General features: G+C 38.6%; 1 protein-coding gene across 1 annotated transcript in view; it reads left to right on the top strand.

The window, feature by feature from the left end:
* Positions 1 to 4,071: 4,071 nt before the first annotated feature.
* The window catches only part of SLC24A2 (solute carrier family 24 member 2), a 117,463-nt gene continuing 104,821 nt past the window's right edge, over positions 4,072 to 16,713 (top strand). The window contains exons 1-2 of the mRNA XM_035310886.1: positions 4,072 to 4,228; positions 5,999 to 7,074. Coding sequence (XP_035166777.1) covers positions 6,142 to 7,074 — 933 coding nt within the window. The 5' untranslated portion in view covers positions 4,072 to 4,228; positions 5,999 to 6,141. The remainder of the gene's footprint in view (positions 4,229 to 5,998; positions 7,075 to 16,713) is intronic.

The following is a 16,713-nucleotide window of genomic DNA, read 5'->3' as shown; positions in this document are numbered from 1 at the left end:
ACTAGATGTCAGGATGTGGTGGTTCTGCTCTGATATGGACATCTCAAGTCTAGGTAAAGAGGAAGAGGGTTTGTATTTTCATTGAAGAAGGTTTTCCTTTAAGGAGACTGGCATGTTCTGATGACAACATTTATGATTGCTGAATGGCTAGTCAATATTTTAAAATTTACATTTAAAAAAATTAGTATTCTGCAAACATGACAGAGAAAGACTTAAGGCATTTAAAGGCATTCTCAATTTTTACTTTTACTGTGTTTGTTAAAAGATACCATAATAAAATACTTAGCCTTCTTAACAAAGGTGGTTACAGTGCTCATTAAGCAGAACACAAATAAAATCCCTAGGTTTCTCATCTTGTATATTAAGAAGAAAAAAAAAAAAAAAAGTCCAAAATAATTCCCTTAAATCCTCAAAGGATTTCAGATCAATTATTTATTACAAAATGTAGATTTGCATTACAATTGGTCATGACTTATACAGTAAGAGTATCAAGACTGCTTCAAAAAGCAAGTGTTAACAAGTAGAATTTAACACATTACAAGTGAAACAGTAATATTAAATGATCTTTGAGACAATATTAAAATGGTGCTTACAGTTACATGTAAAGAACACCTTCTACATCTTTTTCAAATAAAGCCCAAGTCTGGTCAGACATTGGTGCAACAGCAAATTGCAGGAGTTACACAGTGATATGGGCCCACACATCATCTTTGCTTACAGTTTTAACTCTAGTGAGACTCTACCCCTGTATATATATTCACCTTTTATTTTCTAATGTATGGGGTGGGAATAAGAAATGCTCCTAACTTCAGACTTTTGTGAGATTTACTCATCACTGGGAATTTAAAATAGCTTTTGAATATTAAGTTTTAACAGCCTCTTGACTATGAGCAGCTGGAAACTATTGTTATGGTAGTTAAAGAAGACTGTTTAATTTTACTCAATATATTCCTCCAAAATGTATTACTCAGGTTATATACATAGCTTCCACCCATCAGGCACTGTCAGTTATCTCTAATGTGTTTGCCTATTGCTATGAACAAGTAAATGATGTGACACACTTTAATGATGAAGAATACATTAGTGTTTTAATTTAACTCCATGTTGTCATCTTTTTCACCCTCTTCTTTTACTCATTATAGATAGCAAAGTGTTGAAATAAAAAAAAAAGTAGAAAAAAAAAAAAAAAGATATTTCATTTGTCACCTGTTTCCAGCTGCAATTAGCATTTAAAAGCTTAACATCAATTTTCATTCAAATATGCCGCTTCTGTAGTCATGGTAACCCTCTCATCAGCTTTATCTTCCAGCTTTAGAAGGTACTGCTCTGGTACTTGGAGATGTTGTCATTCAGGATTTTTCATCTGGCTCCCTCTTCTTTCCTCTTATGCACAAAAAACACTCTGGGCTTGCTTGGGCCAAATGTAAGGTATTTAATATCAAGAAAAGATCCAGAATAGAAATACTGAAAATAAATAAATAAATAATAAAGTCCTACTTCATGGAGCTTCCTGGAAATAGGAAGTAGTGATGAAGAATGGCTTACGGTTTCAGAGAGTGCATCACACGTAGTGTAGTGAACTACATACAGTCTATTAAATTAAAAAAACTATTTATATATCCCACTTATGTAAAAATGAAAGCCATCTACACAAATGTGTAGGTGCAGAATCTATTTACTGGGCAGATGTCTTTTCTCACTTAACAGAAACATTGAGCCAGATGTAGGCCAAAGATAGTTCCATTCAAGTAATCTAATCATTCTGCATTTAGCCAGGATATGCTCTGACATTTAATTTTGTGAGAAAAGTATGGGATTTATTTTACTGTTAGTTATCCTCCTAATACTATTTTAGCAGTGCTTTTTTGTTTCTGTCATCATTATTATGCAACATGTAGGTGAGAACAGGTCAGCTGATTCAAAACACTTCAGCTATTGGCAGAGGTACCTATCTTGGAGCCATATTATTCTTGTGGCTTTTATTTTCCTTGGCCTGCAATACATGCTTATTGTAGGGAGCAAAACTGCTACAAGTACAGAAAAACAAATGAATACTGCAATACAGATACATGGCCTTTTGGTTAATATATAACATCATTATAGGGGACCTTCTACGTTTCCTCCCTGTGGTCATTCACAAAAGTCACTAGCTTCCACTTTTATTTCAGAAATTGATAGATATCAGGGCACCACCCATACATCCAACCTTCCCCTGGTCATCTGTGAAGCTGCAAGAACATCTTTTAGATATCATTTTCAAGACTTTTCAAGGCCATTTTCTCACACACTGCAAGCCCACAATACAGCAATCACAGGAACTCCTATAAGCATGCTTACCTTTAACCCTTGGCACTGCTGAGTAGCAGGCACAGTTGGATATTTGAGACACCGCTATTTCATCTCTGTCTTGCATATGTGGATACAGAACATAACCCTTCATTTTAATTAATTCTTGTTTATGTGGTGGCTTTAGACGGATGGTCAAAGAAATCTCCACATGTGTCTTTGCATCATCCTGAGCCTGAATAATACAAGCCTGGATAATCATCAGGCATCCGCTATTAGCTGTCAGCCACTAATGAGTACCTCCCAATGTGTAATGTGAAATAAACATACACCACCTGTGCAAACTCAGGCTTTGAAGGGCAATTTGTATGTCTGAGTCAGTCATGGCTCTCACTGGAAACTGCTGAAAATTTGGAAACATTCTGTGAACCCTTTGTACCTCTTGTATGTCCATATAGCCTCTAAGATGCCTGTTGTGTTTTGGTGCATATGATTTTGCCATCTATAACTCTGTGGAAGAATTCATGGCTTTCCAATCATTGCCAAGGCAACCCAAAAGGCCCAGGTATTGAGAACTGATGGTGGGGAGATATACAAACAACTATGTGTTTGTTCCAGGTCTACCCAGACCACCATTATTTTTCATGTGATCTCCCAATAATATCTTTGAAGATACTTTAAATGTCCATGTTTTTTCGCTTAATCAAAACTCTTACATCTTTGTATTCTTTATGAACCAAGGAGTAGCTGTCATTTTATTTGCCATCTGCTGATATCAGAGTTCAGAAATGAAGGCAGCAGAAGCTGGAAAATTCTTAATTATTCTCTAGTCCAAAGCAATTGGATGTTGCAGGTGATGCCTGTTTGCTGTTTGCAGAAGACTTTTTCAGAAACTGAAGAGGGTATCACGGAAAGCAAAATAGAACTAGTGAGCGGCTACCAAATATTTCCCAGATGCCAACCTCACGGCTGTGCTGTCCACCCCCATTCAAGCAGGCTGAATCTCCTTGCTCTTGCCTGGTCTCTGCATTTTTCAAGGATTTGCACATGAGGGTATTTCCTGGCTCCCCTGGCTCAGTGCACATCTTCCTGCGCTGCTGACCTGCCTACATTAGATTACTCCAGGGTGCCTGCAGGTCTCTGTGCCACTCCTTGCAACAAAGGCATGAAGTCGGAGTGCAGATGGTATTTCAGCAGAGCAGCACCTCTACACTCTAGTGGATTTACAGCACGTAGCACCAGGAACCGGCTGGGATACAGAGGCATTGCAGCACTTCCACTCTATCTGAATCTTGAAACAATTAGCAAACCACAGTTTATGGGGGATATGGCTGATGAAATGAGGGCCAAAACAGAAAAGGAAAGTTCTAGATCCAAAGTTACCCTGTTTTCTAGAGTGTTCAGTGCCTCTTTGTTTTCCTCTGAGCCAACTTTGAAATGCAGTTTAAGGACATTTCTGTCCCCGAGTACATCACCGACAACTAATAACTACCAGTGGACACGTCTCCTTACTCAGCACCCGGACCAAAATGCAGCGAGCTTTTCCCTCGCTTCCTGACCTCTGCACAACATCGGGAATAAGGGGCGCGCTGATGAGGAGACGCTGCCTTATAAACCCACCCTTCTTCAGGCTCAGCTCTATTCACCTCCACCGCCTAACCCAGCCGCGGGGGCGCGCGGCGCCCTCCCCACCCTTCCCGTGCCACCACCCCAACCTGCCCCCGGCCGAGGGTCGCGGGGGGGCGCCCAGACACCCCCAGCATCCCGGGGCGGGGGCGGTCCGCTGCCTGCCCCGCCTGTGCGGGGCGGTGCGGGGCGGTGCGGGGCGGGTCCCGCGGCCGCCGCCCGCCGCAGACAGCGCGGCGAGGGGCCGCCGATGCCCGAGACGGAGACGGGGCTGGTGGCGGTGCTGGTGGCGGTGCGGAGCGCAGCGCACCTTGGGGTGAGAGCCGCCGTGCTCGGGCCGGGGCCGGGGCCGCGGCTGCGGGGGGGCGGGGTCCCCGCTCCCCGGACGGCTGCCCCCGGGGGGGATGCTCGGCCGCCGAGAGGACGGGAGGGGCAGCGCCGCTGCTCTCCGGGACCGGAGTCCTTGGGGGGATGCTCCGCGGGCTGTGCAGGCTCCCCGCTTTGGGGAGGAGAAAAGTTTTTGGGGCGCGGAGCGTTGCGAAGTTGGGTGAAGTGAGGCAAGGCGCTGCGGCAGGGCAGGGGGCGCGGGGAGCCCCCCGGCCGGGAGTCGCCGTGCGCCCTCCGGGGCTAGCTACCCCCTGTCGTGATTTATCGGGATGCCGGGGGGTCGGCCCCTCCGCCGCCAAGGGTGCGCTGCCCGCCCTGGTCGGTGTTTTTACGGCAGGCTGGTGAGTGGTAACTCTCAGGTGGAAAATAAAACTGTCTCCGCTGCGGTGCTGCGCCTTGCAGATGGAGTATGTCTCTATGACATCTTAGCATGGGATCTGAGTGTAAAAAAAACGGAAAACCTGCATGTGACTGAGTAACTTTTGTGTGGGTAACTGTGTATAATAGTCGCAATTCTCTTTCAGAGAACACAAAATCGGTAGCTTGTCTATTCTTCAGTATTCAGGTTTTATTGCAAATGCTTTGAATAAGTGGTGTAACAAAGTATTTTTGCACTGTAATACATGTTACTGATAATTTTATTTATAAATGATTTTATATTTTACATCATAAGAAACACAACTTACTATGCATAATACATTTATAACTAATTTCCGCATTATATTTTTCAAATTAAGTAATCAAAGCACCTTTTATCATGCAGCAGTTTTTTCCTGTATTAGAAGTAATGTTGTGCTAATATGCCTAGCTATGGTGTACATGAGTAGTCCTCCCACAGTTTCATTCTCAAAATTTCAGGGTCAAATATAGTGTAAACTTAAAGTATTTTCTATAACAGGATCCATAAGACGAATGCTGTTAAAAGATATTTAACCACAGGAGTATTCTTTGTAACTTCCTACTTTTGTAACAGAATATGTGGCATAAATCAAAACAAAAACAGAGCTGAATGAAAATTTTGTGTTAGCTAGTCTGAGCTAGCGTCCTAGGTCTGATCGGAAGCAAACTGAATTCTTTCAGTAAACTTGGGTAGATTTTGCATGGGGAATTAAAGAAGCTGCGTATGTGTTAGATCTTCATTTTAATCCTGTTCCAACAGTTTAGTGTCTTACCCACACACTGACCGGCTCTATGCACACATAACATTTCAGTTAATACTGCCTCAGGTGCATAGAGGTCTGATGAGATGCTTGTAACACTTTGATTGCTTTTTCATACATTACTGCGCCTGCATTTGGGATTTGAACGTTACATGGTCATGGTAGAAAGTAATTACAGAAGGTGATAATCTTTGGTGTAGCTGGTAGAATAGCAGTTTCTTCATTTTTTTAACACAACAGTTGGGGGTATTTTTTACTTTCCACTAGGACTATTTGTCATCAGCTGAGACCTAATGCTGAGCAGTGGCTTTTGAGAGGCATAAAGTGAACTGAGTATTGATAGACTTTTATCCACCGGGTTGCTGCTGAAACAAACATGCAGTTGCTGTGTCTGATGGGATGCACCAGGGTATTATTGTTATAGCCAGTAACATTCTGCTTTAAATTCTAAATTTAACCAAGTCTGTAAATTACCTTTTGGAAGCTCCTAAATGCATGCTGTTTTACTAATGTTAATAATAATTGCTTGTCCTTTCTAGCCTGAATGAAGAAAATACTTCCTACGAAGAATAAAAATACTTGATGGTGGGAGAACCTTTGAAACACCTTTACCTTCAAAGCTGGAGAAAATTATGAAGAAACACTCCATCTGATTTCCTCAGCATCTCACATAGAACACAGAATGGCTCATTGCAAAAAAACTGTTGTTAGTGTCTTGGAGGAATGGTGTTTGAAGGAACCACTGTTTGGTTGCAAACGGCACCAGAATGTTAGGAAAAAACTAAGACTGATAAGAATAATAGGACTTCTTGTGAGTGTAGTGGTCATTAGTACTTTCTCTCTATCAATTAGTGCCTTTTTCAAGATGGAACCACATAGCAAGGTGTTAGCCAGCAGCCTAGATAGCCAAAAGCAGGTGCATGGTCACCAAAGAACTCTGTTGGATTTCAAGGAACAGAATGAAGACGGCACTCCAGATCCACCAACTTCTATGAAATATGAAGCCGAGCATGGCAATGGAACAGATCATGCCAAGGGAGAGTACCCAGAGGACCTATTCTCTCTTGAAGAAAGAAGAAAGGGTGCAGTGATCCTCCATGTGATTGGAATGATTTATATGTTCATAGCCTTAGCCATAGTCTGTGATGAGTTCTTCGTTCCTTCCTTGACTGTCATCACTGAAAAGCTGAGTATATCTGATGATGTGGCAGGGGCAACCTTTATGGCTGCTGGTGGCTCAGCCCCAGAACTCTTCACTTCTTTAATAGGAGTGTTTATATCCCACAGCAATGTTGGCATTGGGACAATAGTGGGATCTGCCGTATTCAATATCCTGTTTGTTATTGGAATGTGTGCTTTATTTTCTAGAGAGATCTTGAACCTTACTTGGTGGCCACTCTTTCGAGATGTGTCATTTTACATTGTTGGCTTGATCTTGCTAATCATCTTTTTTCTGGATAACTTAATCATGTGGTGGGAAAGCTTAACCCTCCTGACAGCATATTTTTGCTATGTGACTTTTATGAAGTTCAACGTTCAAGTAGAAGAATTGGTGAAAAAATTTTTAAACAGGAACAAGGTTGAGAAGGTTACAGCAGCAGATGCTGAAGGAAAGGTTGGTCAATTTTTAATGAGCATATATGTAATAGTGCTCTTATAAATGCTGAGTCCTTCCTTGTTGTAAAGTACCCAAATACAGTACAATAAGCAATGTAAGAAGTTCCGTGTTTTGCTAAAAGGTCTTTTTGTTTAATCTGCCCAATAAGATCGAAAATATAAAACATGAGGTAGCTTTCTATTAAATCAATAGCTTTTAACTTCAGAGTGATCTGAACTGCACACAGAGAAATACAAAATGCCAGCAAAAAAACATAATCCTATATTCAGCATTTTGCCACATTGATGAGGTCTGAAATAAAACAGTTTTTGTTTTCCCTAAGCTTTTGGATTCAGCAGTAGCAATAGCTGTGGGGTATCTCATGACTAAATCTGGCTTGTTAAAGGCTTTTAATGCAGTCTTCCTCAAAAAAGCAAACACACTTGGAGCAGTATATATAGTTATTTTTTCATCTACCAATGTTGATATAGAATACCAACTTCCAGTAGTAATTAGGGCGATTGTGTGAAAAAAAAATCTCTGGAAAAACAGTGATCATAATGGCAGAGTCTGCTGTTTAATTTGGATGGTTTTCCTTTCACAGTATTTGCAACTAAGCAAACTAACTTTTGGCTCCATACTTGGCCATAAGTAAAGAAGGGAATTTTTGCACAGTGGGGCTCAGTGGGTCTTCAGCAGTTACCGTCTCTTAAACAGATCTCTTCTTAAAAGAGGCTATATTTAAAGAACACTAGAAGTGGAACCCTTATGGAACTACTTATGTTTGCAGACTGTTAACTGAATGTTTAATACTGAAATCAAAATGCCTAGTTTTATATGACAACATGGTTATTTATCAGGTAGGTGTTTTTGTTTGTTTGTTTTGATTTGCTTTGTTTAATCTGGTAATTGCTCAGAGTATCAGGGAACAGTTCACTGGTTTCTTTCTCTTAACATCCCATATCAGTGCTTCAGAAGAGACAATCTGGTGGCATAAGCATACAGACATATAAATGGAAGGACAGAGAGACTGAGCTCCTATAACACAAGAGAGACGTTACCTGCCTGTGGCTTACAGAATACTGATGATTCTGCCAATATGCAGAACTTTGAAGGCACATACTGATATGTTGACAGTACAGACAGGTGCTTTCAATGTTAGGACTGAAACCACTGGGAAAAAAAAAAAAATCAAAATAAAAACATAAAATTTTCCTCTCTTTCTCTTTAAAAATAATAATAATAATAAAGTTTCTAACCAAATTTGACACACACTTGGTATACTTTCTTGTACTTTCATATCTTCCTTTTTGCCCCATTCTTCTTTGAAAATCAGCATGCTCATCTTTATCTTTCTCAAAGTGTGTATATTGGGATTTTAAAAGAAAATGAAGGGTGAACACCAACAAACTATTTGCCCTAATGAATGAAATGCTTCTTTAATTGCATTCGTTGGGTGCTGAATAATGCATTATTTCATGGTGCGTTGTAAGTACTTCCACGTTTTGTGCTAAGTACGTGTTATAATAGGAAGAGACAATGGTTTATGGAACAACAGTAATCAACTAATCCACTATCATCTATCCAGAAACTGGATTTGCAAGATGTGTGAATTTATAACTGGTCTTAAACAATAGTCAATATGCAAATCAACTGGAGCTGAGTAGAATAGCTAGATACTATGGTAAGCATACAATTGTTTTTAAATGAACAGAAGAATAAATTATTTGTAAGTCAAATTCAACATAGGATATTTAAACACTGAGTAACCACTTTAAGTACTTTGACTTAAAAAAAGTCAAGTCCATTCACACTCTTGGAACACTCATTTATTTTTTGATATGTTAATTACTTAGAGATTATTCCTGTTATAGGTGCACAGCAATCAGCGGGGGATGGAAAATCTGAAAACTGACTACTTTTCTTAAAAACTCAAGACATGTGTCTTGTGTTCCGTGAAGATTTCTTTCATGAGATGATCTCAAGTTAATTAAAATAATAAAATTATGTATTTGTAAATCACTGAGGAGTAGAGGGGAGTGAAAGAGTTACTCTAATCTTATTACAATTTACCTAAGATGTATTTTCAGCCTCCTGCTGAAAAATAGCTTCTGAAGGTATCAGACTACATATTTGTTTTAATATGCCATATTGTAAAGACATATTTTTGAATACTTGGCTAACATTCTGAATTATAACTTATTATGAATGAGTATTCAGTTGAACAGAATTTAGTAGGATGAATGAACTAATTTTCTGATAGCAAGGATGTCACGGATGACGTTCTTTGGAAAGAATCTCCCTAAAGCTTTGTATTCTGAAAAACAAACAAACACAAAAATGTTATGATGAAATGCGTAGGATGTTCAGCTTTAAAGTTATTGCCTAAAGCGAATAATAAAACATTTCTGTAGTTTGAGATTTGGAGCTAGTGGTGAATGCAGTGTGTCCTTATTTCATAACTAGTGGGAATTAGAAGCACTGCAGAAGTGATAGTCTTGGCTTTTGGACTGAGTTTTCTGCAGTGTTAACCTAGATTGCTCTCTGTCATCAAGAATGTGCTATATCAATGCAGAATAAAATTGTGTATAATCAAATTAGTATTTCAAATGCAAACTTTCCAGTCTTGATTGTTTCTAACATAAATATTTTCACATTTTTACCCCCTGTTAGGACAGAGAATTGCCAATCTGTGGGTTAGGTTGCCTTGAAAGAAACTTTATTTCAAGAGTGTATAGAAAATTCTGTTATTTTGTCTAACCCGTACTACTTTTGCCTATCCATTTCTGATTCTGCTGTTGCTAAAGAGGCAAGTGGTCTGCTAAAAACATTACTGCCATATTTATCTTTAAGATGTTGTGCTGTAATCTGAAAGCAGCTCAACTAAGTTGAGAGGTCTAAATAAGGCAACATAATGCTGGAGAGTTGAAGGGTTAGGTGGCTCACTGGCAAACAAGTATTGAGGAGCAAAAATCTGAGCAGGTAAAAAACCTTTGGGATATTAAAATGCATTTTGATATTAATTTCAGTACTTTTATAATTTTTCTTGAAAGGTTGAAGAAATATTCAAATTGTCAACAAAATATTTTCCATGAAAAAAGGTCTTAGATAAGAAATTATTTTTCAGCTTAGCCATCGTTTGTTGTATATGTATTCATGGGCTTCCCAGAATGCGTACATATCTCTAGATGTTTTTAAGATTACTTTCTCTCCCATATTTGAGAATTAAAGGTTATTTGCTTTTTTTCTTAAATTCTGCAAGTATTCAAACTTACCTACTTTTTCTAAAGTTATTTCATTTTGTGCATCAATTATTTGTACAAATGTGAACGCATATTGAATGCTCAATGTGAATTTTATTGTGTTCACTCCTGCACAAGCTTTCAATCAAGTACCGTTTAGATTCTTAAAAGAGTACAAGTTGAGAAAAAGCTGGTAACTGGATTTTTGACAACAGTTTGATGACACTAATGAGATCAGAGTATGAGAGTATGTTTTTTTTTGTTGTTGTTGTTGTTTTGTTTGTTTGTTTTCATTTATAGTTGGATTGGTCTTACTGCATGGTTTTGTTTGAACTGTGGGTAGTCTCCTGCCCTATCCCACTCCTAAGGAAGTCTAATAGCAGTTTGATACTAATGAACTCCAGAGATCACTGTGACAAGAATGGAAAAAGAAAGGAGGAAAGACGAAGAAGAAAGATAGTATGAAAGGACAGGATAAAAAACACACAGCCAAGTTTTACAACATAGGGTGCTACATGCAGTCCATTGTGGGTCCTTGACAAGTGTCATTGAGCTCTGTGGACTGACCTGAACTTGCCCTACAATAGGTGGTGCAATCCCACCACCAGATACTCCAAAAGTCCTTTTCAATCTCTATTATATTATTTCCTCCAAAAGTCCCTTCCAACCTGAGCTACAAGAACTTTGGTGATAATTCTATGTCCTCCTCAGATGTGTGAAAATGTTTAAAACAGAATGTTGAAACCCTGTGAGGGACAGGAAGAAGAAAACTGAGAGAACTGAAGAACAAAGTTAAGTAGTTAAAAATAAGGCTTTTTGTGACCTTCTGTTAAAGGCCTCAGTCTTGTCTTGGTAGTCTCTAATGGCAGAAGCATGTTGAGTAAATTAAGTCACAGTAAAACAGTATGTGAGATTTCATTTTTAAGTAAGTTTTCCTTTAGTGTAGCATGGAGATCATCACAAAAATCTTGAATCTGATCACTCAGTAAATAGCTCAAAACAGTACTGTTTGGCAACTAGGAGAACAGAATGAGAGTGGAACAAGGATATTGTGCAATGACATCTGTTTCACTGAGAGTAGTGTTTAAATAAATAACTTATGGTATATACAAGCCAGTTATGGTTTTTTGTTTGTTTGTTTGTTTGTTTGTTTGTTTTCATTTACAGAAGACTGCTTTTGGAAAATGAGATAGTTTTAGCAACAAGACATAGTTTGACATTATTTTATTGCCAATTTTGTTATCTTAAGAAACCTGAATAGCTTATGTGTGTTATTTTAAAATCCATACTGATCCCAAGTGTTGCAACATTGTATTTAATGGCAGTATTTGCATTCTAAAGGAAAGACTGTTAGCACTATTTTTAGGTAGTTCTCTACACGCTGGCTTTATTAGTTCCACATGTGTGCATGCACGAAAAGCTGGAATTTGTAAACTGTCTGAGTTCATTGTAGTTGTTTTGAACTACTAAACAGTTCTTTTTCAGGGCTTCTTGCTGAATCCACAGACCTGGTAGCTGCAGCTCTATCTATAGAGCTTCTCAACCAGCAACAAAATACTATATATGCAGCCATTACTACAGTGAAACTGATACAATTTTAAGTTTATTTTAGCACCTCTCAGTAATTTATTGAGGACAAATCAATGATTACAATGATTTTCACTGTTTGAATTTCTTGGTTTTGTATGTATTTGTCCTGGTAAAGAGCAGAAAATGACAGCATGGAAATGACAAACAGGTTAAATGCTCTTAAATTATGGCCATCCATTAAGACTGATTAAGCAACCTTTGTTGATTAAGCTGGGAAAAGGAAGAGTAAAGTCATGCCATCTTTAACAGCAAGGGGAAAACATATCTATCAATACAGTTTAAAATAAAAAGCATCTGTAATTAAAAAGAAGTCAGGCAATACTTCTTAGAGGCTGCATAAAACCAGCTATGTTGGCAAATTTTCACCATGCAGTCATTTAGAAGAACTCCAGATGTGATTGAATCCTCTGTGCTAGAAAGTGTAACAAAAGAGAAAGAAATGCTCTCTCAAAGTCTAGGAAGAATATAAATGCTTTTCCTTCTGTCATCTCAGTCTTGATTACTTTGGTCCAGATCCTCAAGAGGATGTGGGAGACTGTAGGTGGGATTTCAACCCCAATATCAGAATACTGATCCTCAAAATGTCTTCATTCTTTATGATATTTAAACTCTGAAGGAGCTTCACTTTTCAACAAAGATATTCTGATGCTGTAGGTTTGTTTCTGGGCTTGCTCAGAAATATCAGGCCCAGAGGGAGCACTATAGTACTGCTTTTCCATTTAATCATCATTCCTCTACTTATTTTTCCCTGAGTTGGTTCTCCAAATTTACCTCTTAGGCTAAGATTTAAAGCTTTAAATTTGGTATTATTATTTTTTTTTACAATCTATTCAGGCTCTGGTGGTGAGAGTGTTCAACTTTTATTCAATTATGTGCAGATCTCCTGTTTTCACTACTCACCTTATGTAGTGAGTTCTCTGCTCATTGTATAAAAGTTGGGTGGCTAGGCACATCTGACTTTCCTACTTTTTCTGGCCCTATTTTAACCAGTGTGTCCAGATAACCACAAAGGCCTATGTCTTCCTGGCCTGCATCAGAAACAGTGTGACCAGCAGGACTAGGGAAGTGATTGTCTCCTTGCATGTGGCCCTGGTGAGAATTTACCTGAAATGTAGTGTTTGGTTTTTGGCCTCTCACTACAAGAAGGGTATTGAGTTGCTCAAGTACATGCCAAGAAGAGCAATAAAGCTGGAGAAGAGTAGAAAACAAGACTTATAAGCAGCAGTAGAGGGGTTGTTTACTCTGGAGAAGAGGCGTCTGAGGGGAGACTACATCCCTCTCTTCAACTACATGAAAGGAGGCTGCAGCAAGGAGGGCGTTGGTCCCATTTCTCCAGCAACAAGTGCTAAGACAGGAGGAAGTGGTCTCAAGTTGTGCCCAGGGAGGTTTAGATTCATAGATTAATTGAATATCTAGATTTGGAAGGGACATACAAGGATCATTGAGTCCAACTCCAGGCTCTGCATATGACCACCAAAAAGTTAAAACATACATCTAAGAGCATTGTCTGAACACTTCTTGAATTCTGGCATGCTTGGTGCTGTGGCCACTTCCCTGGGAAGCCTGCTCCTGTGCCCAACCACCCTCTTGGTGAAGAAGTTTTTCCTGGTATCCAATATGAACTTGCCCTGATACACATTCATGACATTGAGTCCTATGACTGGTTATCAGAGAGAAGAGATCAGCACCTTATATGTGGTACTAGAAAGAATTTCTTCACAATGAGCATGGTCAAGCATTGGATTGGGCTGTGTAGGGAAGTAGTAAAGTCCCCATCCCTGGTGGTATTTAAGAAGCCTGTGGATGTGTCTCTGAGGGAAATGGTTTATACATGGTACTTGGTAGGTCAGGCTGATGTTTGGACTTGATGATATTGAAGGTCTTTTCCAACCTAGATGATTCTATGAAAAAGCAATATTGAGCACCACCTTTTTAGAGGGGGTTCCTGTCTTTTCTAAACTGTGTGAGGTGGAAGGTGGATATCAAGGGCAGTGGTTGCTGCAAGACTGAGGTTGCCAACATAGGGTGAGGTTTTGGGCACAACTCACTTTAGAGTGACCTTAGCTTTTCTGAATGGTAATACTCCCTAGGTAGTCAGTAGTATGTGGTCCAAGTGCCAAAAAATTAGGTGATGACAAAAACTGATGAAGTGCTTCGGTGCTGCTAAAGTTCTGAGGTTTTGTTGCATTTTTTAGCATGAGATAGTATTACAGTACTAACTGTAAATGTATGGGAACAACACCTTTTTGATTCCTTTCTTTCTGAAATTATTTCCAAGAACTGATGCATTTTGCTTCTGTAACTGCAGAGTAAGATTATAACTAATTTGAATTTGTTACTGTATGATACCTAGTATGTATGTCTTGAAGAAAGCCCTATAACAAAAATGATGTGGAAGTAGAGAAGTGTAACGATCAGGTAGGTTCTTAAAAACAAGTTATGTGTCCTAGTTCTCTGATGTTTGTTAAAAGCCAGGCTTAACCATAAAAATTAAGGACCTGCTGTGCAGAAAGCTTTTGACAGCATTAAACCAAAAGTGAACAGTCTGGGTTCCTGTTGTCTGCTACTTCAGGTTGGACATTTTAATATTTTATGCAGATGGCATAAGGCAATGTGGGATTTGGACATTTACTAAATTATTACCTCTTTGGTACAAACAAAAAAAAGTAAAAAACACAGTGAGTGCTTTCTGATAAACAGTAATCAATAGAGTACTGTTGTTTCAAAATTCAAAACCTGAACTACTTCAGAAAAGCTTTCTACAGTCTTTTCAGAAATCCAAAATCTAATTTTAGTCAGACAAAGAAAGTCTGAAAGCTTACACTTTAAGACTATGCAAGCATATTGACAGTGTTTTATACAAGAGATATACAGATGCTTATCTGTATACCACAGATGGGAGGATGTGTTAGAGATGACTATGAAAGTTACAGCTACAATAGCTGTAACAGTCAATTAAAGTATCTGTTACCTATTTAGCAACCTCTGTTGTTATTTATACAAGAAAATTTAATGTAAGGAATAAGACTTAAATTCCTCCCCAGTCATCTACAGTGTTTTGCCTAAACTGCAAACTATGCACAAGTGTGATGTTAGTAATTCTGTAGAATAAAGAGCAGTGTTTCCTTAACCTAGACTAGCCATATTCCATTGCATTTAAGTATCGCTTTTTATTAACTTTATGTCTGGATCCATTAACCTATGCAGCAGAATCTTGAGATTCAAACTCTTTCTTGGGACTGGCAGCTTTTTAGAACCTATAATGGGAAGATAAAGCAAAATGAGATAACTGTCATAAATTGATTGTGCTCAGATCAGCTGTTATGTGTCCCAAGGTGAGAGCTGGTCTCATTTAATTCTTCCCTTTGAAATTGCAAGCCTCCTTTATCAGGACAAAATTAGTAATGCTTAGCTTAGACCTCTTCTTATAGAATGCTCTTGATTCTATGTTGTTCTAATGCAGACACAAAATATTTTAACTGCCATTGAATTGGTTATCACAGTACTGAGATGATAATCTGGTCTCCATCACACTGGGTGCTTAGACAACTGTATGAAATCACAGTTCCTCTCCTCAGTAGCTCATGGTGGAAAAAGATAAATGCCATTCAAAGTGCCTGGGAAGAGGGATATGATTCATCATGTACATAATTTTATGTACATTGATATATGCTTACTGTTCTATATAATTAGCATAGTGTCAGTCCTTTTCCCATCATCCAAGCTTTCACTGAGTTGCTGATTATTTATTCCACATACATGTCCAAGACAATTTAAAGAAATAATTTATTACTTTATATGATCTAGCATTAGATCTGAGCAAATATCAGTTGGTAGCGTATCTAACAGAAAGCAACATCATTGTATAGTAGGACATAAGTCAAAACTGTAGGCTTGGTGCTCTATTTCCCTGTTTGGGAAAATAGACAGACTAGACAGTTTTGGTTAAGTTGTTTTTCATGGTGAACTTCTGTGTGTTAAATGCTTGGAATTGTATTGCTAAGTGCATTGTTACCTTATTGCTAAGGTCATTGTTACTAGCAAAATTAAAATCCTAGTCAGAGCAGCATTGGGGGATACTTTTGGCAAATATTACATTTCACATTAAAAAATAAATAAATCGTAGTACATTACCACATATTTCATTATTTCATACACAATTTCTTTTACTTTGAGGAAATGCAGTCACTAATTGCCATCACTGGTGATTCTTTCTTGGTCTACATGTGTTCCTACCTGAAAACAGGAAATGAAAGAACGCAGTCTTGGAAAAACAGCTATTGCCTTACTGGTAGTAGAGTTGAACCCCATGTACTTGGGAGGGGAATGAAAGTTTTAAGATGTGATCATGTACTTGTTTCAACAGCAGGTGAAGGGCTCAGAGCTCACATTGCCTCCAACATAGCTTTACCTGGCTGTGTAACTACTTCTCTGTCTTTGTCAGCAGTGACTCAATTTGAGCAATCTTCCTGTCCCTGTCAGAGGCAATTTTATTAGGGCAGCTCAAAGAATAGTTTATGATCAGTTACTGTACTTTGCATTATTCCATTACTATTCTACTATCTTCAATATCATTGAAGGTTTATTTTATAACCGTAAGTAGCAGTGACCTTGGATGGCTTTTTAGGGTGAGTGTGTGAGAACAGGCTTAAAGGTGTATATGTGATGGGATTAACACCCCTTTGAAGTGCTACGCTTAAGGGAAAAAAACAGGTTGGTGCAAGACTGTTTCTTGTTCAAGGAATAATAAAGATACCAGGGTGTTCGTACTGCATTCTCCAATGATGATCATAAATTTTGCTCAGGGATTAATCCTGCTTTATCA

This window comes from Oxyura jamaicensis, chromosome Z, assembly GCF_011077185.1.
Source record: "Oxyura jamaicensis isolate SHBP4307 breed ruddy duck chromosome Z, BPBGC_Ojam_1.0, whole genome shotgun sequence".
In the NCBI taxonomy this organism is placed as follows: domain Eukaryota; kingdom Metazoa; phylum Chordata; class Aves; order Anseriformes; family Anatidae; genus Oxyura; species Oxyura jamaicensis.
The sequence above is the reverse complement of the archived record's forward strand: the minus strand, read 5'-3'. Positions and strand labels throughout refer to the sequence as shown.